This window comes from Oncorhynchus keta, chromosome 11, assembly GCF_023373465.1.
Source record: "Oncorhynchus keta strain PuntledgeMale-10-30-2019 chromosome 11, Oket_V2, whole genome shotgun sequence".
Lineage (NCBI taxonomy): Eukaryota > Metazoa > Chordata > Actinopteri > Salmoniformes > Salmonidae > Oncorhynchus > Oncorhynchus keta.
The window spans coordinates 29714060-29740287 of NC_068431.1; the positions used below are offsets into that span (position 1 = coordinate 29714060).

The window sequence follows — 26228 nt, forward strand, 5'->3', positions numbered from 1 at the left end:
ATGGGGAAGAACCGCTTGCACAATGTTTATAAGAGGAGGCAGAGGCTGTCTGCCCATACTCATTGCTTGCTCCCCTACAGCTCACCAGCTGATGCAGGCTGTGTGTGCCACATCCTCCCCACTGCTGAACTGTATTAAGTGAGCTCATCACTGAAAATCTCTCAAATCATAATCTTTTGCACAGCCCTCTTAATTGTCATATTTTAGTCAAATATTCACCTTGTTTTAGTAGTCTGAAAATATATTTTTTCCTTTACTTTCATTTTTTTCTGGTTCTATTATTTAGTCAGATATAGTCTCATCAATTGCCACTGAAAAATAGGTTTGACAAATATTTGAGTCACTATTTTAGTTTACAAAATTAAAAATGAAGGACACTGAAGTACAAATAAATAGTCACTTTTTTATGAACTGTTTTAACTGTTTTATTCTGTGAGGGTCTGAGGGTCACATGATTTGCAGTAGCTCGACCCCTGAAACCACCACTGGGTAACAACCATCTTACAAGCCACAGGATCATAGGATGGATGACATAACAGGGGGGAGAAACATGATTGAGACAATGGGGGCAACTGACACAGACATTTGTGTGAAAACAAATATAAAGGTCTAGATAGAGTTACAGCACATTTTTACGCTTGAAGGGTTGTAAAACTCCTTGGGCTGGCTGGCTATACAAGAGTAATACAAACAAACACAAGCAAGCACTCTTTTACACTGGCGACACAGATGACAAATTCCCACATTCCTGTATGATGACAACAGTTGTAGCTGCAGTTGACTGGTCTCTGAAAAACACAGCTCGAAGGAACATAAGTGCATATGAGGGAGTGAGGGTGGTTTCTGATGAGAATACCTCCACTTCCTCAGTGTGGAAACTGCTAATGGCAGATGTTGGGCACGTGTAGGAGCGAGAGAGATATTGCAGTTTGTGTCAGCAGTCTGTACAGTAGTAGACTAGAGAGCAGGGGTGGTGCTAGACAAGCACAGGGTAGGAAACTTAGGGAGCACTGTGCCTTGGGGGCTGGGTGGGTGTCCAAACTCTGGCGGGTGTGTTTTGTCTTCACTCCCACCTCTCCTAGGTGATGGGGATGGGGCTTAGGCGCTGCTGAGGGCATCCACACCGGGCAACACTTTACCTGTGGGCAGAGAGGAAGGACATACAATATGGTCACCGCAATACTGTTCCCTGAAAGAGGGAAATGAGGTACAACACGCTATGGGGAGTCACTCTTGCGACTTCGGTTGAAGTATCTACAATCATACCTGACAAGGCCAATGAAAATCGGTGCTGCGCTGGAAGCCCCGCCTTCCACAGGTGTAACCTCTGTTGCTCCTCAGAAGCAAAATGTGGTGGTGAAAAAGTAAATGGCTCAAAAGCTAAGGACCTGACTTTTGGGGCAAACTGAGTACAGGAAGGGTGCACAGATAATGCGTGGAGGTCCCCAACATGTTTAGCCGAGGCTCTGCCATTTCCCACATGACATGTTGAGATTGCGGCCATGTACACTTCTAAACGTGGAGAAGGCCCCACCCCTGCTCAAAAAAGCTCCTGTAGGAACATAAGGATGTCCCTCACAGACCACTGAAAAAGAACAAGCCCTTTCTCTCGGCACCAGAGCTCAAACGCTTTCCACTTGTATGCATATAGCCCTCTTGTGGAGGGCGCACTTGCAGACGGAATGGTAGCAATAACATTTTTAGGTAAGCCTCTAGCCATCAGATTGTTCCTTTCAGGGGCCAGGCCCACAGGAACCAAATCTCTGGCCTCACGTGTCAAACCTGCCCATGCACCTGGGACAATGATCTTCGTGAAACAAGGCTACCTGGGCCAACGGGCAGTCAAAATAATGAGTGAATGAAGCCCTCCCGGATCACTCTCTGCACATGGGCTGAATCAGAACCACTGGCAGAAATGTGTAAAGGAGGGTCAGAGGCCACTGGTGTAGACCCCATTTTGATGAAGAGGGCCCGCCATGGATAGCAGATCCGCACCCGAGTTGAGGCAAATGGGAACATGCATCACCCGAAGTGAGAGCAAATGCACACTGCTCCACAGCTACAGAGAGCAGGCCAAGATGAGGAGGGGATGGACTGAGTCCCCCCCTGCCTGTTGATGTACTGTATACCACCATCGCCATGTGGTTGGATCTGACCAGCATATGCTTGCCGACAAACGGGAGGTGCCTGAGCGCTAAGGACACGGTCAGAAGTTCCAGGTAATTGATATGTCGGGCTCTCTGACACTGTCCATACTCCCTAAATTGAGTAATCCTTGCACAGCGCTCCCCACCCTTGGGGGGGACGAGTCATGGCCATCTTGCGGGATAACACCTGGCCCATTAGACGGGGTTCTTTCCGATGGGCTAGTGCCCGAAGGCATGTTGGGGACACCCAAATCGACTGGTTTAGGTGGCGAGACGCATCCAATCGCGTTGCTAGCACCCAGCGTAGAACGGCTACACCAATAATAATCCCAGGGGAATGACCACTATGATAGAAGCCATTATACCCAGTAGGCGGAGGAACTGCCAAAAACTACATGTGCACCCTAACCAGCCTCTCTGGACAATAAAACGTCACCCAGCTGAGCAGCCGAAAAGTGACAGTGCTTGCTCAGGAGTGTAGGATTCGCATTATCCACATCCTTGTTAGCAAACGGTGATAGGTAGCCGGCTAGCTTGCCATCCACTGGAGGAGTGTGCATCAGCCCTGCCCCCTCCAGGTCCATGAAGGGGGCACACCCATGTAGTATCAGCTTAGCTAATCGCAGGTTGGACCAGGCTGTTGTCCATTCGTCAACGAAATCCAGATTCCAATTGTTTGCTTTAGTAATGTGAATCGTTTCTTTTCATACTGAGGTGAAGAGCGGAATAATTGAAGAAATTGATCTGAGCCTCACGCTTATCACCTGTGGAAAGCGAGGCTTCCAGTGAGGCGCGGATTTAATTTGCCTTGTCAAGCGTGATTGTAGATCCTTCAATCGAAGACGCAAAAGTGCAACTCCCTATAGTATGTTGTACCGAAGTTAACTGATTGAAAGGGAACTACCATACAGAAATGCAGTCATTTGTTGTTAGTCTGCTGTTGCATCTACTTACAGACACTACATCATGCCACCTTGCAGATCTGAAACAACTTAATGTGTGTAAGCAATAGGGAAGAAACTACATAGTGTCATGGGGTAGCGGTTAGGGGGTTGATTTTGAACTGGACATAGGTCAAAAGTCTGGATGAGACCGTGGTGACGTCACTCACCCTCCAGAAGCTCCAGACTGGCTCCGCCTCCTGTGCTGACATGGCTGACCTTATCCTCTGTGCCCCATTTGGCGCAGCAGGTAGCTGTGTCACCTCCACCTGGGCATCAACAAGACAACATGGGGTTAAAATTAAGGTCATACAGACCCTTCACTGTGATAGTGATCATTCACTACTATAGATGTGAGGAAGAAAGGGTGTTGGTATTTGGCGCCATCTAATGGTGAGAATGATAAAGAATGATGAAGAAAAACTTCCAATCAAAACGGCAGAGCAAGCATAAATGTATACATGTATTTATTTGCAAACATTGTCTCAGGTGCCAGGTGCCTGGTGAAAGACGTGCTTCATGGTAATTGTGCAAACAGTGGTAGAGGGTCTTACCGATGATTGTGACGCAGCCTGAGTTGGTGACCTCCACCACTTTGTCCATCAGGCTCTTGGTTCCTTTGGCGAAGTTCTCAAACTCAAACACACCCACTGGGCCGTTCCACACAATCTGCTTGGCTCTGCCTACAGCCTCTGCAAAGAGCTTGTTGCTCTCTGGTCCACAGTCCAGACCCTGGGGAGAACAGAGGGAGCGAGGGACACAGAGCTCAACCCCAGTTTTATGTATTGATCTACAATATCTACATAAAACCATCCTATATTTTATTTCACTATGAAAGTTATACAGTATATCAAATTGCTAGCTAGCACAATAACTATGGAAAATTCCCATGACCACCCCTCAAGAAGACAATAAAACCCAATTAGGGTTGTGTTCATTAGGTACCAAACTGAAGACAACGGACTGAAACTTGGGAGGGACTTCCCTGGACTTGTCCAAAGCTCATTTTAGTTTTCTGTTTCAAAATGTTTTCCTTTGCATGCCCTTATGAACATGACCCAGGTTGCTCTCCTCCTCACCATCCAGCCTGCGGGGATGCCAGCAGCCACAGTGGCGCTGCCAGTCTGGGCATGCTCGTCAAACTTCTCGGCGGTGATGAAGTCAACGGGTAGGTTGATCTTGACATTGTTCTTCTCAGCCTTGGCCATCAGCTCTTTGACGATCTTGGCGCCCTCCTCATCATACAGGGAGGTGCCAATCTGCCAGGGAAGAGAGGATCACTAATTTTTACATTTTAACTACAACCACCATGATATACACCACAGTCAATCATTGAACATATTTAACTAGGGGTCGCGTTAAAAGGATTCTGTATTTTTCCACACAGAAAAGGAAAGATAAAACATTTTTTTTTTCTCTTGCTGCATTTTAAAATCTGATTTTTTGATGGTCTGCATTTTTAAAATGCATATTTCTGAAAGCTATTGTGACCCCAGATTTAACTAGATTGTGCTGAGGCACGAGTGAGTTCCGAGTTACATTCAATCAAAGAGGTTGAAATTATGATAGAAACACAATTGGCCAAAAAAGGGGGCAGAATCCTCTCCATTTCTTCCACTCTTCTCCCCTCCAGTGTCTCCCTTAAACAAAGTATCATCTCCCTCAGCCCCCCCCCCCTGTCCTCACCTCCATGTTGTTGAGGACATTGAGGAAGGTGAAGGCCATGCCACCACCGATGATCATCTCATTGACCTGGTCCAACATATTATTGATCAGTTGAATCTTGTCCTTGACCTTCGCTCTGCACACAACAGAAAGAAACTATGAAAATACTGGTAAACATAGTAAAACAATGACATGAAGCTCATTTATTTGAATCCCATATCTATAATCCATTATAAAAACACACTGTTAAATAAAGGTCCAATTTAAAAAAAAATGTAACTAGGCAAGTCAGTTAAGAACAAATTCTTATTTTCAATGACGGTCTAGGAACAGTGGGTTAACTGCCTGTTCAGGGGCAGAACGACAGATTTTTACCTTGTCAGCTCGGAGATACGATCTTGCAACCTTTTGGTTACTAGTCCGACGCTCTAACCACAAGGCTACCCGACGCCCCATAGTCATAATGCAGTGTTATAAACACACATGGTAAAACTCACATGGTAAAACTCAGTTACGGAAAGGTTTCTAATTGAGGAAGATAGTCATTTTTTTGGTGTTACATTATTTGTTTGTTGTTTAATGAATTTAGAACTAAATCCTACCGCCTTTCATGCATTGTCGTGTGGCTTATTTATTAGCCAATTCCCATCAAATGTACTTTGTCAATGGCAGAGGGCCAAAAAGCTGAACTGCAGCAGTGAGAGAACCGGATTGGATATAGCGGTTGCACAATGCCTGGCTGAAATGGACTCCGACACTGGCCAATTTCAACATGTTTCCAACGGTAGCTAGCTGTGTGTGTGGCTCAACCTTCCCACTGTGCAAGGCTGTGAAGTGGCCAGTGATAAGGGAAGACTAGAATGCATGAGTACTGTCACACAGATTGTAATACTTCAAACAAACTTAACATAAACTAGTCCATTGCTGACATTAAAAATATTTTGCATATGTCAATCAAGTTTAAGACATTCATCTTTCAAAATACAGAAGGTAGGATGCATTTAGCATCCTATGATTCCAAATACTGGCTTTATTTCAAAAGATCTACATCTGGAAATCTTGATAGTCCCAAAATGTTTTGAATGTTAACAATGTCAACAATGGACTAATGAAACAAATACCAAAAGATAGTTTTTGAGTGGAATTCTCCTTTAACACTAGAATCTCTAGCTAAAGCAGTCATTTTGACTGCTCATGAAGGTAATTGTTTTAATAACTCTGCCATTTTTTAAAGTCCTGACCCCCTCTGTCCTTGACCTTTCCTAAATAAGTCTATAGAACACACTGCCATTGTTAGAATCTTATATCACAAACAGAATTGGAGTTCAAATCAAATTTGATGCGCCGAATACAACAGACCTTACTGTGAAATGCTTAGTTACAAGTCCTTAACCAACAATACAGTTCAAGAAATAGAGTTAAGAAAACTTTTTATATACAGTGGGGTAAGAAAGTATTTAGTCAGCCACCAAGTGTGCAAGTTCTCCCACTTAAAAAGATGAGGCCTGTAATTTTCATAAGTACACTTCAACTATGACAGACAAAATGAGAAGGGGAAAAAATCCAGAAAATCACATTGTAGGATTTTTAATGAATTTATTTGCAAATTATGGTGGAAAATAAGTATTTGGTCAATAACACTTTTATATACAATAATAATACTTTTATATACCCTTTGTTTTCAATGACAGAGATCAAATGTTTTCTGTAAGTCTTCACAAGGTTTTCACACACTGTTGCTGGTATTTTGGCCCATTCCTCCATGCAGATCTCCTCTAGAGCAGTGATGTTTTGGGGCTATTGCTGGGCAACACGGACTTTCAACTCCCTCCAAAGATTTTCTATGGGGTTGAGATCTGGAGACTGGCTAGGCCCTCCAGGACCTTGAAATGCTTCTTACGAAGCCACTCCTTCGTTACCCGGGCAATGTGTTTGGGATCATTGTCATGCTGAAAGACCCAGCCACGTTTCATCTTCAATGCCCTTGCTGATGGAAGGAGGTTTTCAGTCAAAATCTCACGATACATGGCCCCATTCATTCTTTCCTTTACACGGATCAGTCGTCCTGGTCCCGTTGCAGAAAAACAGCCCCAAAGCATGATGTTTCCACCCCCATGCTTCACAGTAGGTATGGTGTTCTTTGGATGCAACTAAGCATTCTTTGTCCTCCAAACACGACGAGTTGAGTTTTTACCAAAAATTTATATTTTGGTTTCATCTGACCATATGACATTCTCCCAATCTTCTTCTGGATCATCCAAATGCTCTCTAGCAAACTTCAGACGGGCCTGGACATGTACTGGCTTAAGCAGGGGAACACGTCTGGCACTGCAAGATTTGAGTCCCTGGCGGCGTAGTGTTACTGATGGTAGGCTTTGTTACTTTGGTCCCAGCTCTCTGCAGGTCATTCACTAGCTCCCCCCGTGTGGTTCTGGGATTTTTGCTCACCGTTCTTGTGATTATTTTAACCCCACGGGGTGAGATCTTGCGTGGAGCCCCAGATCGAGGGAGATTATCAGTGGTCTTGTATGTCTTCCATTTCCTAATAATTGCTCCCACAGTTGATTTCTTCAAACCAAGCTGCTTACCTATTGCAGATTCAGTCTTCCCAGCCTGGTGCAGGTCTACAATTTTGTTTCTGGTGTCCTTTGACAGCTCTTTGGTCTTGGCCATAGTGGAGTTTGGAGTGTGACTGTTTGAGGTTGTGGACAGGTGTCTTTTATACTGATAACAAGTTCAAACAGGTGCCATTAATACAGGTAACGAGTGGAGGACAGAGGAGCCTCTTAACTTCTTGGTGCTACCCATCCCGTTAGCGGGATCATTTTGTCTGCAACCGCTGAATAGCATAGCGCAACAGTCAAATAATATTACAAAAAAAATATTCATATTCATGAAATCACAAGTGCATTATTGCAAAACACAGTTTAGCCTTTTGTTAATCTATCTGTTCTCTCAGATTTTGAAATTATGCTTTACAGCGAAAGCAATCCAAGCGTTTGTGTAAGTTTATCGATAGCATAGCATAACATCATGTACACTTAACATCAGGAAGCTTGGACACGAAAATCAGAAAAGCAATAAAATGAATTGTTTACCTTTGATGATCTTCGGATGTTTTCACTCACGAGACTCCCAGTTACACAACAAATGTTCCTTTTGTTCCATAAAGATTATTTTTTATACCCAAAATACCTCCGTTTGTTTGTCGCGTTATGTTCAGAAATCCACAGGAAAGAGCAGTCACGACAACGCAGACGTATATTCCAAATAATATCCATAATGTCCACAGAAACATGTCAAACATTTTTATAATCAATCCTCATGTTTTTAAAATATATATTCGATAATATATCAACCAGGTGTGTAGGTTTTTCAATAACAGCGGGAGGAACAATGGCGGCTTTACTCAGTTGCGCAAAAACTCACTCTGAGAGCCCCCACCTATCCACTTACAATGTGATCCTTCACACTCATTTTTCAAAATAAAAGCCTGAAGCTATATCTAAAGACTGACACCTTAGGGAAGCCATAGAAAAGGGAATCTGGTTGATATCCCTTTAAATGGAGAATAGGCTTGCAAAGGAACAGAGATGTTTCAAAAGAGGCACTTCCTGATTGGATTTTCCTCAGGCTTTCGCCTGCAATATCAGTTCTGTTATACTCACAGACAATATTTTTACAGTTTTGGAAACTTTAGTGTTTTATATCATAATCTGACAATTATATGCATATTCTAGTTCCTGGGGCTGAGAAACAGGCAGTTTCAAATGGGTATGTTTAGCCAAAAACAAAAACACTGCCCCCTACACGCAAAAGATTAAAGAAGAAGTTACAGGTCTGTGAGATCCAGAAATCTTGCTTGTTTGTAGGTGACCAAATACTTATTTTCCACCATAATTTGCAATTAAATTCATTAAAAATCCTACAATGTGATTTTCTGGATTTTTTTCTCTCGTTTTGTCTGTCATAGTTCAAGTGTACCTATGATGAAAATTACAGGCGTCTCATCATTTTAATTGGGAGAACTTGCACAATTGGTAGCTGACTAAATACTTTTTTGCCCCACTATATATATATAAAAAAATATATATATATAAAATATTAACAAGGCTATATACAGGAGGTAACGGTACCGAGCCAACGTGCAGGGGTACAGGTTAGTCGAGGTAATTTGTACATGGAGGTAGGGGTAGAGTGACTATGCATAGATAATAAAAAGCGAGCAGCAGCAGTGAGGTAGCAGAGAAAATAATCTGACTTGGGTGACTGGAGTCTGAAAATCTATTGGGCCTCCCTCTGACACAGCCTAGCATATAAGACCTGGATGGCAGGAAGCTTGGCCCCAGTGATGTACTGGGCTGTACGCACTACCTGCTGTAGGACCTTACGGTCAGATGCCGTGCAGTTGCCATACCAGGCGCTGATGCAACCGGTCAGGATGCCCTCGATGGTGCAGCTGTAGAACTTTTTGACGATCATGCCAAATCTTTTCAGTCTCCTGCGGGGGGAAAAGGTGTTGTGGTGCCTTCTTCACGACTGTCTTGGTGTGTTTGACCATGATAGTTCGTTGGTGATGTGGACACCAATTAACTTCAACCTTTCGACCCGCTCCACTACAGCCCCGCCAATGTTAATGGGGGCCTGTTCGGCCTGTCTTTTCCTGATCAGTCCTGCCACCTCCGACGAGCGTCAGAGCCGGTGCAGTAGGATTCAATCTTAGTCCTGTATTGACGCTTTGCCTGTTTGATGGTTCGTCTGAGGGCGTAGTGGGACTTATAAGCGTCTGGATTAGTGTCCCGCTCTTTGAAAGCGACAGCTCTCGCCTTTAGCTCGGTGTGGATGTTGCCTGTAATCTATGGCTTCTGGTTGGGATATGTACATACGGTCACTGTGGAGAGAACAATGTCGATGCACTTATTGATGAAGCCGGTGACTGATGTGGTATACTCCTCAATCCCATTGGATGAATCCCGGAACATATTCCAGTCTGTGCTAGCAAAACAGTCCTGTAGCGTAGCATCCGCGTCATCTAACCACTTCTGTATTGAGCGAGTCACTGGTACTTCCTGCTTTAGTTTTTGCTTGTAAGCAGGAATCGGGACTATAGAATTATGGTCCGATTTCCCAAATGGAGGGCGAGCTTTGTATACGTCTTTGTGTGTGGAGTAAAGGTGGTCTAGAGTTTTTTCCCCCTCTGGTTGCATATGACATGCTGTTAGAAATTCGGTAAACCAGATTTAAGTTTGCCGACATTAAAATCCCAGGCCACTAGGAGCGCAGCTTCTGGATGACAAATTTCTTGTTTGCTTATGGTCTTATACAGCTTGTTGAGTGCGGTCTTAGTGCCAGCATTGGTTTGTGGTGATAAATAGATGGCTACGAATAATATAGATGAGAACTTTTGGTAGTGTGGTCTACAGCTTATCATGAGGTACTTTTCCCCAGGCAAGCAATACAACAACTTCTTTAATATTAGTTAAACAGTTTTATGAGGGCACGTCCTTTTTTGAATGGTTTTCCCCGTTGTCCCTCCTGACAGTAGGACCTGCTCCGCTCCTTCTCCTGATCGTGGAATGTGCCGTGCCCAGTTGATACATCACCCTGATCATTGCCTCAAAACTGAACCTAAACTAATTTCACACCTATAACAGATTAAATAAATGAAGTAAAGCGTGATGGGGAGAAAGGGGGAAAATGGGTGAGTTGATGAGTGAGGGAAAGCGGATGATGCATAATGATGTAATCACCAATTGTGTTGGTATATTCTAATTATTACCTCAAAATGCTGTGTACCCTTTATCAGTCCTTCAAATCCAAACAGTTTTATCAGTCTACTCTGGCTACTTGGAGTACACAGTGAGAGAGTGCATCATTTAAAATGTCAAGGAGACCAAGACGAATGGATGCACATACTGCGTTAGGGCTGCTACAAGATCTGAATGAACACGACTCGGGGAGGAAATTAATCTTGACATGGCTGATGATTATTCTTCAGATTCTGAGCCTCAGCCTGAATAACACAGAGGCCTAAGCGCAAAAAAGGCAGAACGGTGCACACTAAGCATGTGCCCGTGCCACTACCAAATGAAACAGTGAGACAGGAGCGAGGAAGGGACAGCACCGTTTACATAGAACAAGCCGGTGACAACGCTATAGGTCAATTATCAGCATAAAATCTCATCACTAAGAGCGCAGGTCCTACATCTCAAGCAAAAAACAACATCAGCAATGCACTCACCATCTGTCGTTGATAATGTGACATGGGCATGCTACAGCATTCAGGGACTGTACTGTGGCTAAGGCGCACACGGAGCAAGGAGACACTGCCTGGGATCAGACTGTTGATGAGCTGGAAGCATTCATTTCAATCCTGTGTGTCCGTGGACCATTCGGTGTAAAGAGCATCTATATGGAGAGCTTCTGGTCAGACATCTATGGGATACTTTTCTTTAGAGAAACCATGTCACGGGATCGCTTCAGAGAGATCATGCGTTACCTCCATTTTGATGACAAAGAAACAGACATTTGTCAATTCGTCATGGTATCCAACGTATAAATAATAGGCTGACTGCTGTCATATCGACACATTCATTATAATGCAATTATTGCTTTTGTGCTGATTTTCACTATTTATCAAGCACACTTGGCGCTTATAGTGATTTTAGGCTACTGATGTTTTCATTTGACCGTGCATCTTGCTGACCATGCGTCTTGGTGGTTGGGGTATCATTATAAAAAGCTGTCACCGTGTTGTAATACATTCTCTTTCTGTTTCATAGTTGTAACAAAGAACACTCCACAAATAAAATTGATATAAAACGTGGGTGTTTTTTGTGCTGCTAGTTGAAAAGCCAGTGCTCAATAGAGTGATACCAGAGAAGCAGATGCAGGCCTCTGGGTACTTTATTCCTAATTGATCACCGATGAGCTCTCCCAGCCCCATCCATATCCAGAGCCGTGGACCAGTTACTTACCCTCCGAGAATGGCCAGAAATGGCCTGGCTGGTTTCTCCAGAGCCATGGCAAAGTAGTCCAGCTCCTTCTTCATCAGGAAACCTGCAGCCTTCTGGGACAGGTTCACTCCAACCATGGAGCTGGGGGAGGGAGAGGCAGGTATGCAGGGAAGGGGCGAAAGGGAGAGGAAAAGCAGTGTGAAAAGCAAGGAGAAAAAAATAGTAATAGAGGTAGAAAGAAGAGAATAAGATTAAGGAAAGTAGGAGACACGGAGTGGCAATGAGTGATAATTGTTTAATAATTATTATTTTGAAGGACAATAATAATCACTCCACAGTAGTGTCCAGTGAACCTACCTGTGGGCTCTGTGTGCTGTGCCAAAGGCATCATTGACATAGACATCTCCCAGTTTAGACAGAGAGGCTCTGAAGGAATCAATCTGCTCCTGGGTTGCTTTGGTCTAGCAGAGAAAGGAGAGAGGATAGAACACATTGTTACAGATGGCAGAGAGCTCGGGTTACAACCAACAGGCTCTATTACATCTAGAATAGAGAGCTGTACGACCCATTGTGCGGTATACAGAGAGGCCTCATTTATTCATATAGATGGTATCAATGCCTAGTCATTCTTTGTGTGAAGGTATAGTTCATTTTTTGAAATTCAACAATATGACCCATATCTACACAGTGTACAAAACTTCTTTCCATAACAGACTGACAAAGATAAATCCAGGTGAAAACTACAGTCCCTTATTGATGTCACCTGTTAAATTTCCTTCAAATCAGTGTAGATGAAGGGGAGGAGACCGTTGAAAAGAAGGATATTTATGCCTTGAGACAAACCGAGACATGAATGGCACACTTACACCATCCAACGCACCGGTTTGAGTGTGTCAAGAAAAGCAACACTGCTTGGTTTCACACGCTCAGTTTCCTGTGTGTCTATCAACTACGGTCCACCACCCAAAGGACATCCAGCCAACTTGACAACTGTGGGAACCATTGGAGTCAACATGGGCAGGCATCCCTGTGGAACACTTGACACTTTGTAGAATACTGTCATGACTTGGCCTCCTGGATGGAGATCAAAGGTGCAGGCTAATCAAAGGTTTCAAAACCCCCCCTCTCCTGGGGGAGTTGGCCAGTTTTATGACTGTCATAAATACCTTGCAGGTACTCTCTCCCACTCTGCAGAAATGGAAGTTAAAAATCCCGTTGTTACAACAGAGAGAGACTATGCAGTACTGTAATATAAAAAGGTTGTACATTGAAACAATATTTCTAACGTAAATAATGTGGGAAATGGTTGGTGGGACAAGAATCCTATCAAATCAGTTATTGCGTTGTGATATAGTTAAGGACGGTATAAATAAATAACTATCTCTGAAAGTGTACGCATTCAAGGGGTCAGGTTTACATCTAAATGTTGTATAACTCATATGATTAAATAAACTATTTGTGAGAAGATGAAATGTGACTTTGAAATCATTATCATTTAGAAGGCTAGACTTTTGCCAAGTCAGTAACCACACCCATGTAACCACAGACATTGGGGCAACGTGATGGAACCGCCCTCCAAGGCGAGTGCTAGAACAGTGACCGACAGCGTGAGCTGAACTGTACGAAATGGTTAGAAACTGAAACTTTCAACAGAGAAGACAGACCAGTATATTGCCGGGTTGCTGCTGGCATGTAAAATGGTTCTAGCTGTACCCTGAATAAATCAACCATTGAGACCAGTATACGGACAGTGTTGAGCCGGATGTCACGAATGGGTTAGACTCTACCAGACCAGAAATTGTAAGACTCAAACTCTCGAGTTAAGAAGATAAAGACTACATGTTGCAGAGGGGAAGAACATTTTCCTCCCACCATTGTGTGGTACTCTGATGGATCCAGTCTAACGAACACTTCTAGAACAAAGATAATAGTTGTGGAAGTGGGCTAAGTACATTGTGACTTCTGGTGGACAACCAGAGACTTCTGTCAAACTACTCTCCACAGACTGCCATCTCTGTTGAAATCCCATCTCTGTTGAAATCCCTCGATCAAAGACGTACATATTTACGTATGTACATTGCATTTCTAAAACCCAAATGAGCAGTTGTTATGATGTTAAATATCCATATTTACCATGAGCGTAGTATTCAACTGTATGTACTAGAGGTCGACCTATTAATCGGAATGGCCGATTAATTATGGCCGATTTTACGTTTTCATAATCGGAAATCGGTAGTTTTGGGCACCGATTTGCCATTTTTATAAACCTTTATTTAACTAGGCAAGTCAGTTAAGAACACATTCTTACTTTCAATGACGGCCTAGGAACGGTGGGTTAACTGCCGTGTTCAGGGGCAGTACACTAGATTTTCACCTTGTCAGCTCGATCTTGTCAATCTTGCAACCTTACACAATAACGACCTGCCTCTCTCTCGTTGCACTCCACAAGGAGACTGCCTGTTACGCGAATGCAGTAAGCCAAGTTAAGTTGCTAGCTAGCATTAAACGTATCTTATAAAAAACAATCAATCAATCACTACTTAACTACACATGGTTGATGATATTACTAGATATTATCTAGCGTTGCATATAATCTGACTGAGCATACAAGTATCTAAGTATCTGACTGAACGGAGGTAGGCAGAAGCAGGCGCGTAAACATTCATTCAAACAGCAGTTTTGTGCGTTTTGCCAGCAGCTCTTCGTTGTGCGTCAAGCATTGCGCTGTTTATAACTTCAAGCCTATCAACTCCCGAGATGAGGCTGGTGTAACCGAAGTGAAATGGCTAGCTAGTTCGCGCGCGCTAATAGCGTTTCAAACATCACTCACTCTGAGCCTTCTCATAGTTGTTCCCCTTGCTCTGCATGGGTAACGCTGCTTCGATGGTGGCTGTTGACATTGTGTTGCTGGTTCAAGCCCAGGGAGGAGTGAGGAGAGGGACGGAAGCTATACTGTTACACTGGCAATACTAAAGTGCCTATAAGAACAGCCAATAGTCAAAGTTTAATGAAATACAAATGGTAGAGGGAAATATTACTATAATTCCTTTAATAACTACAAGCTAAAACTTCTTACCTGGGAATATTGAAGACTCATGTTAAAAGGAACCACCAGTTTTCATATTCACCATTCATGTTCTGAGCAAGGAACTGAAACGTTAGCTTTCTTACAATCGCACATATTGCACTTTTACTTTCTTCTCCAACACTTTGTTTTTGCATTATTTAAAACAGACAGCAAACCTTCTTGCCACAGCTCGCATTGATGTGCCATCCTGGATGAGCTGCACTACCTGAGCTACTTGTGTGGTTTGTAGACTCCATCTCATGCTACCACTAGAGTGAAAGCACCGCCAGCATTCAAAAGTGACCAAAACATCAGCCAGGAAGCATAGGAACTGAGAAGTGGTCTGTGGTCACCACCTGCAGAACCACTCCTTTATTGGGGGTGTCTTGCTAATTGCCTATAATTTCCACCTGTTGTCTATTCCATTTGCACAACAGCATGTGAAATTTATTGTCAATCAGTGTTGCTTCCTAAGTGGAAGTGTGATTGACTTGGAGTTACATTGTGTTGTTTAAGTGTTCTCTTTATTTTTTTGAGGAGTGTATTAAATAAACAGATCAAGCTAAAATATTCGGATATGATAAAAGGCCGACATTTGATCTTTTCAATTAAAGAAAAAGACTCACATGACAACAGAAACATTGTGATTTTAGAGACAAAGTAACAATAGCCTCTATGATTAAAGGGACCGGAGTCCATCTGTTACTGGGCTCTCACTATTATCATTATTTACATCATTCAAATTCACCATATAGGGGTATTGGATTGGATCCAACGTGGATCCCAACGAGACATCAAAATATTCTGGACATTCTTCCAAACACCGTTTTCCCGCACTGGCTGTTTTTGCATTGTGTGCTATAGGCCTATCACAACAGCGGTTTGTCACTTGACTCTCCTTCAAAATAATATTTCCTGGATCAGTTGATGATGGTCGACAATATCACAAGGCAGCTGGATACAGCTGGATACCAAATGCGCACCCAACAAGTAAGGTATATTAGACTATGCATAGCCTATTGAAGAACCACGCAAGTTAGGTGACTTGGTTAAAAGCATCTTTTTTAAGCGTGATATTGCAATTGCATAAATCCTTTGGATTTGTGTGCCCATGAAAAAGGGGTTTAACAGCATAGCCTAACATATCATTATGAACACAATCTAATACTCAGCAAAACTTTGTCCCACTGATGGCCCCCATAAGGGGTTGTGGGTGTCGTATTCAGATGATTGATATTTCAGAACATTCACACCTAGCCTACTGGACAATCAGCTCAGTTATCTGTACACTTTCCTGTGTGCAGTGCAGGTCAGTAATATTTCCCTCTCCTTTTCATATAAAACAATGCAACTGTTAGCCTATTGATACAGACTTTACATAGGCCATTATCACTATAGCCTAATACTCCAATTGATTGAAAGATTGTGTGCTGCCGACAAACAGCAGTGCAGTATTTCTAATAATTAGCCTAAACTGAATCCTAAAAAACTCCTTGTGCTGAATTAATGAATCTGCCCTGGCTAAAGCCAATGATGTTTGAGTATATTTATAATTAGACTTCATAGATCAAATTGAAAGAAAAATAAATGTAATTTATTATGTGAAAGTTTTTTTTTTCATTAATGAATGAATGTATTTTTTATTTTACCTTTATTTAACCATGCAAGTCAGTTAAGAACACATTCTTATTTTCAATGACGACCTGGGAACAGTGGGTTAACTGCCTGTTCAGGGGCAGAACGACAGATTTGTACCTTGTCAGCTCGGGGGTTTGAACTCGCAACCTTCCGGTTACTAGTCCAACGCTCTAACCACTAGGCTACGCTGCCGCCCCAGTATTAGTAGGCTTATGGATTACATTTTTCAAGTTATTCACCCAACCCAGTTTTATTTATTCTAAAAAGCATGCAACGAATGCAGAGCATTTTAATTTATTTTCTACAATATTTGGCCCATATGAACACATGTATTTTAGGGCTTAAATGAGCCAATATATGAGAGCCTTCAGGACAGGTTTAACTGATTTTACCCACGGAAAAGATATGAGAGCCTTTATGAGTTCCCCACGGAGCAACGAAGCCACCAGCACATGCATTGTCCCCCAGTTAAATCGCGCACACGGGGACGAAATTAACCAACATAAAATAATGCATTGCAGCGGTGCTTCGATTCTATGCAGTGTATCTATAAGATGGACAACCCACTACCCTTCACTCAAAATGTCAGCAGGTCAGGGCAGCACTGCGGCTGTATGAGAGGAGATGGAGGTGGTAGAAGTAGCCTCCTGGCCTTTGATTCAGGCACAAGCATAGATACTACAAAACTTATCCTATAAACCTATGCATTGACATAATACTCTCAGAGGTGCAACCTTCTTAAGAGCTGCTGTCTGTTATAGCGGATGATTCCTCTCGAACCTAGAATTTAAAAAAGGGCATGATTTGGGGGATTTTCACAACATTTAACCATACAAGGGTCCTTTGGAGGAAGGATTGCCAATTTTTCAATATATCGTTGAACATAATATATTCTACGGGCATATCGAAGTTCCAGAGTGGGATCTCTGCTGGTTTTAAAGTTACGGCCCATTTTATACAGAAAAATTGGCATAGTAGACAATCAATTTAACCAATCACAGCCCTCCTTTTACTTGTATCATTGCACATCCTGCAAAGGCAACCATTTTGAATCTATTTTCACATTCACTGTTGGTCATGCTTACAAATTGGATCATAACTAAAAGTAGCAGAAATCCTACTCTGGAACTTTGATTTGCCCGTAGAGTAGATCCTGTTCAAGAAAAATAAAAAAAAGTAATTTGGCAAAACAAATGCGTATATTTCAATATTAAGGTTTATATTTTTCAATAATCCTCATTTAATGTAAGAAATGTGCTATTGAAATCAAAATACTACTCATTTTACAGTGCAAGCGGTACGCTTCATATGACACCAATATTCCACAGGGATGCTGGCCCATGTTGACTCCAATGCTTCCCACAGTTGTGTCAAGTTGGCTGGATGTCCGTTGGGTGGTGGACCATTCTTGATACACATGGGAAACTGTTGAGTGTGAAAAACCCAGCAGCATTGCAGTTCTTGACACAAACCGGTGAGCATGGCACCTACTGTCATACCCCGTTTTAAGCCACTTAAATATTTTGTCTTGCCCATTCTTCCTCTCAATGGCACACATACACAACCCATGTCTCAGTTGTCTCCAGGCTTAGAAATCCTTTAACTGGTCTTCTCCCCTTCATCTACACTGATTGAAGTGGATTTAACAAGTGACATCGATGAAGGATCATAGCTTTCACCTGGATTCACCTGGTCAGTCTGTCATAGAAAGAGCAGGTGTTCTTAATGTTTTGTACACTCAGTGTCAACAATCCTCCCTACAAAGGATTACATGTGGTGAAAAATCCCCCAAATCATGGTATTTTTATGTTCCTAGTTTCATAAGGAATCACCCTAGTATGGATGTACTCACAGTACGTCTCAAACAGAAGAGGTAAGACACCATTTTCTCTACCCTGTTCTCAATCTGAAAACTATTTTTTTCAGTCAGATGTCTGATTGGTGACTCATGCCACTGTAAGCTTGGTTCTATTTTCTTCTCTGCTCTTAGCGGCCCTGCTGACGCTAACACCAAAGGATGGTGACGCAGCTGCAGCTTGGGCCTCTACAGGGCAGGAGTCCTCCATTTATGTAAATAGAAAAGGCCTCTGGGAATGGCTACTGCGGCTGCAGCCGGTGATATGCACCCACCTTGTTTCCGGAGGTGTCCTTGCCCTTGCCCTCCTCAGCAACGTGGAATCTCAGGTTCTCCAGGAGAATGACAGAACCCTCTGCGGGGTCGGCGCAGGCCTGCTCTACATCAGGACCCACACAGTCCTTCAGGAAGTGCACGTCCCTGAGAATGAGTGCAAAGCAAACACGTGCACATTTGAGTACTTTATTGGGCTCCATAATGAAACACTGACTAAGTACAAAGAATCCAAATATTTCCAAAATGACAAATCTGATTAATTAATTGGGACGAGTAATATTTCACTCGGCGTATGGTAATAGGCAGCTATGGAGGGCCATAGAAGGAGCCAGGAGGTCTCACTTGCCCAGCAGGCTCTTGAGCTCGGCGGCCACGGGCTCCAGGGAGAATTTGTCAGGCATGGGGTTCCCATCAGGACGACCCAAGTGGCTCATCAGCACCACGGCCTTGGCCCCATGATCCAGACAGTGCTTGATGGTGGGGACAGCAGCCTTGATCCTGGAACACACAGGTACAAAGTATGAGCAAAGGCTGGAATAGGGCTCCTATAGAATGACATAGCAGCATTTGGTCTAATAAGGTGTATTACTAATAGATGATCAAATTAAAACAAGCTCATTATTACCTCTGGTTGTTTGTGATTTTATGGTCCTTCATGGGCACATTGAAATCAACCCTGCAAAAGAGAAATGTCAAACATCCCTTTTGGACACAGTAATAGTGAATTGTGTTTTGAGCAGGGGTTGGAACCGGTTCAGGGAACAGAACAGAAAAATAACGACGTTGAAGAACAGAACCGAGAAAGAAAGTGATCTATACGGTTTCGGAACAGAACCGTTTTAAAAGCATCGGAACCAGTTAATAATGTTACTTTACGTTCAGGGTATTTTTTCCCCCAGTCCCACAAAAAAATGCAACAAAGCGCCTATGCAGAGCCCTCGCCATCACTCAGAAACGTATTCCAGTGTCTACATGCCTGCCAGCTGAAAATCTTTGCCAGTATGGTGTAGGCTACCTGTCCCTCCCATCCAAATATTTTTTATTAGAGAACAATGGATTAATTATTCAATGTTAGTTAACTACAAAAAGGTAAGACGTGTTTTTATTTTAATTCTGGTGCCTTTCTGCACACAAGCTTGTTAGCTACCTAGCTAGGTAGAGCTGGTCTAGCTCTCAAAATCTAGGCAGTATTATGTGTAATCTAATGGAACTGAGAGTCTTCCTATTATTAATTTCCTTCAACCAATCAGTCATTTGTGTCAGTGCAGTACACGTTGAGTGTCCTTCTCTAGAAACATGCTGAAAGTCTGTTTGTTTACAGAGAAATTGCATTGTATTTGGTTAAACACCATTGTCCCAACAGTTTGCTAAAAGCTGGCAGCAAGCTTATAGGTCTGCTGTTAGAACCAGTAAAGGCCGCTTTACCACTCTTGGGTAGTGCTGTTTGAATGAATGTTTACGAGCCTGCTTCTGCCTACCACCGCTCAGTCAGATACTTAGATACTTGTATGCTTGTATGCTCAGTCAGATTATATGCAACGCAGGACACGCTAGATAATATCTAGTAATATCATCAACCATGTGTAGTTAACTAGTGATTATGATTGATTGTTTTTTTATAAAGATAAGTTTAATGCTAGCTAGCAACTTACCTTACTGCCTTCGCGTAACAGGCAGTCTCCTTGTGGAGTGCAACGAGAGAGAGGCAGGTCGTTATTGCGTTGTTTAACGCTAGCTAGCAACCTGTAAGGTTGCAAGATTGGATCCCCGAGCTGACAAGGTGAAAATCTGTCGCTCTGCCCCTGAGAATTAGGCAGTTAACCCAACGTTCCTAGGCCGTCATTGAAAATAAGAATGTGTTCTGAACTGACTTGCCTAGTTAAATAAAAGGTATACAAAATAAATAAATCAAAGAATCAGCAAATCAGCGCCCAAAAATACCGATTTCCGATTGTTATGAAAACTTGAAAATCGGCCCTAATTAATCGGTCGACCTCTAGTTTGTACCATGTTTTGTGCTGCTACCATGCTGTGCAGCTGCCATGCTGTGTTGTCATGTGTTGCTATTGTGCTATTTTGTCGTCTTAGGACTCTATGTAGTGTTGTCTTTTGTTGTGATGTGTGTTTTGTCCTATTTTTTTTTATCCCATCAAGTCCCCACAGGAGGCCTTTAGCCTTTTGGTAGGCCGTCATTGTAAATAACAATTAGTTCTTAACTGACTTACCTAGTTAAATAAAAAACATTATGCAACCTATGGATTACAAAATACATTTTGAAATGTTCATGCGAGACAGGAGTCAGGATTTTTGGTTTCTGCGGAATTGGGACTGGATAGGAAAATAGCCTAGGCTCTAGGAAAGGAGAAGATATACATTTCCCCTCACGACTCCTTAAATTGTTAACAGACTTCATGTCTGACAGAGATGCCTATGTAGTAAATTGTGCATAGGCCTATCAAATGTATGACTGTCTGAAGACTCACAATGACAACTCAAAGAGTCAAACGTTATTTTATTGTGTATACTGTAGGAGTTTCCAGTAAGATTTATTTTAAAAAGTCAGTCAAAATAAATCATAAGAAATATGTTTTTGAAGTGTTTGTACTATATGTAGATGATATTTCCAGCGCTTTCTTATACATACACCTACTCATTCAAGGGTTTCTTTATTTTTACTATTTTCTACATTGTAGAATAATTGAGAAGACCTCAAAACTCTGAAATAACGCATACGGAATCATGTAGTAACCAAAAGCGTTAAAATCAAAATATATTTTATATGAGATTCTTCAAAGTAGCCACCCATTGCCTTGATGAGAGCTTTGCACAATCTTGGCATTCTCTCAACCAGCTTCATTAGGAACGCTTTTCCAACAGTCTTGAAGGAGTTCCCACATATGCTGAGCACTTGTTTGCTGCTTTTCCTTCACTCTGCAGTCCAAGTCATCACAAACCATCTCAATTGGGTTGAGGTCGATGATTGTGGAGGCCAGGTCATCTGATGCAGCACTCCATCACTCTCCTTCTTGGTCAAATAGCTCTTAGACAGGCTGGAGGTGTGTTTTGGGCCATTGTTCTGTTGAAAAACAAATTATAGTGGGCCAAAGCTTAAACCAGATGGGATGGCTTATCGCTGCAGAGTGCTGTGGTAGCCATGCTGGTTAAGTGTGCCTTGAATTCTAAATAAATCACAGTGTCACCAGCAAAGCACCCTGACACCACCACCACGCTTCACGGGGGGGAACCACACATGCAGAGATCATCTGTTCACCTACTCTGTGTCTCACAAAAACATGGCGGTTGGAACCAATCTCAAATATGGACTCGGATGAAAAGGACAGATTTCCACCGGTCCAATGTCCATTGCTCGTGTTTCTTGGCCCAAGCAAGTCTCTTCTTATTGTTGTGGTTTCTTTGCAGCAATTCAACCATGAAGGCCTGATTCACACAGTCTCCTCTGAACAGTTGATGTTGAGATGTGTCTGTTACTTGAATTCTGTGAAGCATTTATTTGGGTTGCAATTTGAGGCAGGTGACCAACTTATCCTCTGCAGCAGAGGTAACTCTGGGTCTTCCTTTCCTGTGGCAGTCCTCATGAGAGGCAGTTTCATCATAGCGCTTGATGGTTTTTGAGACTGCACTTGAAGAAACTTAACGTTTTTTAAATGTTCTGGATTGACTGACCTTCATGTCTTAAAGTAATGATGGACTGTCGTTTCTCTTTGCTTATTTGAGCTGTTCTAATAGGGCTACCTTCTGTATACCACCCCTACCTTGTCACAACATAACTGATTGGCTCAAACGCATTAAGGAAGGAAATTCCACAAATGCACTTTTAACAAGACACATCTGTTAATTGAAATGCATTCCAGGTGACTACCTCATGAAGCTGGTTGAGAGAATGCCAAGAGTGTGCAAAGCTGTCATCAAGGCAAAGGGTGGATATAATATATTTTGATTACAACATGATTCCATGTGTTATTTCAGAGTTGAAGTATTCACTATTATTCTAAAATGTAGAAAATCATAAAAATACAGGAAAACCCCTGGAATGAGTAGGTGTGTCCAAGCCTTTGACTGGTACTGTATAGATTAGTATTATTTTTTTTAATACACATATTTAACACCTTATTTTTCTTCGCACAAAACTACCTCCATAATGTTGGAGAATATAAGACCATAGATATGGTAGAAGAAAATAAAGGAAAAAAAAGTATTTTTTACCACCATCTTTGAAATGCAAGAGAAAGGTTTGTTATAGCCACTGTAGTTCCGATAGTGTCCACAAGATGGCAGCAGTGATTGTGCAAAGTTTCAGATGGATAACTTGGAGTATGACTGATCCTCAAGACTTTTAGTGTGAAGTCCCCATGTACATTTGGGCAAATCGTGAAGGAGATATTCGCATTCATATTCAATTTTTCTGCAAGAATATCGTCAGATCTGTATACTTGGACTTTGATTTAGCTTTCCAAGCATTAGTAGCCATATTATAAGTTCAACATTTCCAAAACAACCAGTTTTCATAACTTCATAACTCTGGATATCCTGAGAATTTTTGTACAAAATGAAAAGGCATGCTGTCGTACAAGGTTAGAAGCTACATTTTACGACATATACATGGTTTCCGGATACTCCCATAAAGCCCAGCTCATTGGCTATCTAGCTAGCTTTGTTTGACCCCGATTGGTGCTTATTTGACAAGATACAGTAGTTCAAGTGATGGCCGCCCCTCGTCATCGGCGTCCCATGAAGGCGTCGCTCTCTGACCAAATATGGTGTCCTATAGGATATACCACACCCCTAATGAGATAGTGAAGTCTTGTTACCTTCTAGGATCTCTGAGGAATAGATACGAACGTGATTTGACTCGTTATAACAAGGTTTAGGGTGAGATTTTCAGATTCCTTTCTTTGCAAATTAAACGAGTGGAAATACAAAAATTGATCGTGCATGCTATATGGACTTTTTTAGGATATGAAAAAGGATTTTATCTAACAAACACTTCAGGTTATCTCTGGGACCCTTTGGCCGATAAATCAGAGCAAGATTCCAGAATACAAGTACACATTTCACCTTCAGAGGTGAATTTATCAAACCTATCACGGTGAAAACTTTTGTTAGGAGCTCTCAAATAATAGCATGGCATTTTTTCACAGTAATAGCTACTGTAAATTGGACCGTGCAGTTATATTAACAAGAATAAAATACACTTCTATGTACCGACATTTGCGGTTACTCTAAAATCTGCGATCTTGACATAACGCGCTGAATGATTTACAACTGTCATTTCCTCATACCTGCAATTGTTTCCTTAACTACAGACTGATGAAGAAAGTTAAGGGAAGTTGCTATTCCTCAAAACGTTTATTGGAAATGTTCTTGCGTTATTTCTTATGTTTCTCCTTAAGCCAAAAGTTAAGAAATTCAAATCTTGATTCAAATCTTGAAAATAAAGCTCTTGGATTTGTTCTTCGAAATGTTCTTAATTCAAAGATAGCTAAACACTTGTCTTAAACTCAGGGCATTGAGACAATAAGCTAATGAAAGCAAATGAAAATGTATAATTCACTCAAACATCTGAAAGTTTAAGTATATTATTTGAAACTAAATAACACATTTTAGAACAGTAATCTCAGTATGGAATATGCTAACATGATTTCCATTGCCTGCTAGATAGCCAACTAAAAATAATTTGCCTAGTGAGAATCATTTTATGATATTTAATTGTAAATAGATTTTTTTGTAATAAATATAATGAAAATCATGAAATCTGAAGATATTGTTGAGGAATTGCACTTATGAACAAGCTTCTTAAGTTTGTGAGTAAGAAATGTTTTGTACATCTGGGCCTAGTCTGTCACAGCGTTGTAGCCATGCCACTTTCCACCGCAGATGCAGAAGGGCGACATAGGCGGATGTGGTGGATTGAGACGCAGCCCATTAAAAAAAACATCTCCATCTTAAACTAAGGAATTATGATGGGGACTGTGTTATGTTACTTAGATTGGCGCACCGGTGCATCAATAGACTAGGGGATTTAATAAATCCAACTATAGTATCCTTAACTAGGATTATTACATGCATTATCTGAATTAGGCCCACAGAATTATACATACGGCAGAGCGGTCTCTATGGAGGAACTTTAAATGTCATCGAACTTCAAAGTTGGTTAACGTTGGACCAGAGCAAACATTATCTAGCGAGCTAACAAGCGCGGTATGTCTGTGTGTGTGCGTGTGTCTGTGTGTGAGCAGAGCAGCATTAGAATTAAAAACGTACCTTTTTGTAGTTAATACATCCAAAGGGAAATGTGATAACTATAGTATCCTTAACCAGTATTGAAAAAGTAAATCCTTTTTTTAACACCTCTCCCTAATTTCTGAATCATGATTGTAATGTTGTCAGTAGGCAATATTTTCCAAACTCAGCACCGAGAACGAAACGCTCTGAATTTACAAACGGGCAATCTGACGACGCTCTGCGTTTACGAACACCCAGAGCACACTCTGGCACTCCAGATTTAAATTTACGAACACACCCTATGGCGAACACACCCTATGGCGAACAGTCACGTCATCCATGCTATTGTACGTAGTGCCTGTTGAAGGATGACACCCACATAAAGTACATTTCACGTATACACGTTTTATAACTAGAACATTTATTTTTTTTATGTTTATAGTTCGGTTGATATCTGCAATATTACTAACCCCCGGCCTAAAATGGCAGTTTTGGGCTCAGTTCAGGCTGCCAGATCAAGGCCGAATGACTCTCGCCTAGTCTCTACCGTCATTCATTTCGGACACGGGCCGGATCTGTCTGCCAGCAGTTTTAGATTTGGCATGCCGGAATCAGGCCAGATGTTGATGCTATCTGGGCTCCCGAGTGCGGATAGTGTTCACACCAGCCCAAACGAACCGAACTAAGGGGGTAAACCAACTGGTGTGAAAGCCCCGTAACGAATTGGCAGGCAACTCGGTAGCGCTCTTGTTACGAATCACCGTGGCAAAGATGGTCGCTAGCGATGGTATAATCTCCTTTCCACTGGCTCTTCGAAGTCACATAATTGGAACTCACCTCATGATCACGCGCTTCCCCTTTACGTCCACCTTGTCCAGGGTGAGTTTATTTGACAGCGACATTTTGATGTTTTACTTGCACCTGCTCTGCTGTGTTCCGATCTTCACCTCACTCTGCTGATGCCGGGTAGTTCCCGAATGAAATGACCTTAGCGCAGGGAGGAACTTCTGATGGACGGGACGTTAGCTTTGGTCAAAAGCTAATACGAGACTGCTGCATCAGCACTGTCATTGTGTTGTTCTTCTTCTACTTCGATGCGCTATAACTGCGGTTGGCATTCAATACATTTTGCATTACTGCCACCTACTACAGTGGAGTATAACTTGTATTTTGCTTAAAAAAAAGAAAATTATATTTAATCAACAAATGTCCTACCATCTAACCCTACACTCACTAAAACCCACCACCATATTCCACTATTTAAATATATCTTGTCCTACCTAAGGCCATCAGCCTGAAAGCACAGGACACCACCACTCAACACACCCTGTAACTCTTCTGAAGTCAAGTCTCCTACACACAAAAACCTCTCTGCAGCTGCCACCACAATCTCCATTTTCTTCTAATTACATTCCATACATGCAGTACAGTCGATAATCA

At 42.1% G+C, this 26228-nt stretch overlaps 1 protein-coding gene across 2 annotated transcripts; it reads right to left on the bottom strand.

Moving 5' to 3' along the window:
- Nucleotides 1-411: 411 nt before the first annotated feature.
- LOC118390042 (phosphoglycerate kinase) lies at nucleotides 412-25877 on the bottom strand. Of its 2 annotated transcripts, none has more exons than XM_035780191.2 (11): nucleotides 25626-25877; nucleotides 19171-19221; nucleotides 18888-19043; nucleotides 18545-18689; nucleotides 12067-12170; nucleotides 11731-11850; nucleotides 4775-4889; nucleotides 4168-4347; nucleotides 3643-3820; nucleotides 3259-3357; nucleotides 412-1139 (listed from the first exon to the last, which is right to left on the bottom strand). In XM_035780191.2, exons 1-11 carry the CDS (start codon nucleotides 25688-25690, stop codon nucleotides 1099-1101), a joined length of 1254 nt encoding a protein of 417 aa, XP_035636084.1. In that variant the 5' UTR covers nucleotides 25691-25877; the 3' UTR covers nucleotides 412-1098. The 2 variants fall into 2 exon arrangements, with proteins under 2 accessions (XP_035636084.1, XP_052385819.1); XM_052529859.1 differs by lacking the exon at nucleotides 25626-25877 and adding an exon at nucleotides 24828-24846.
- Nucleotides 25878-26228: the final 351 nt, after the last annotated feature.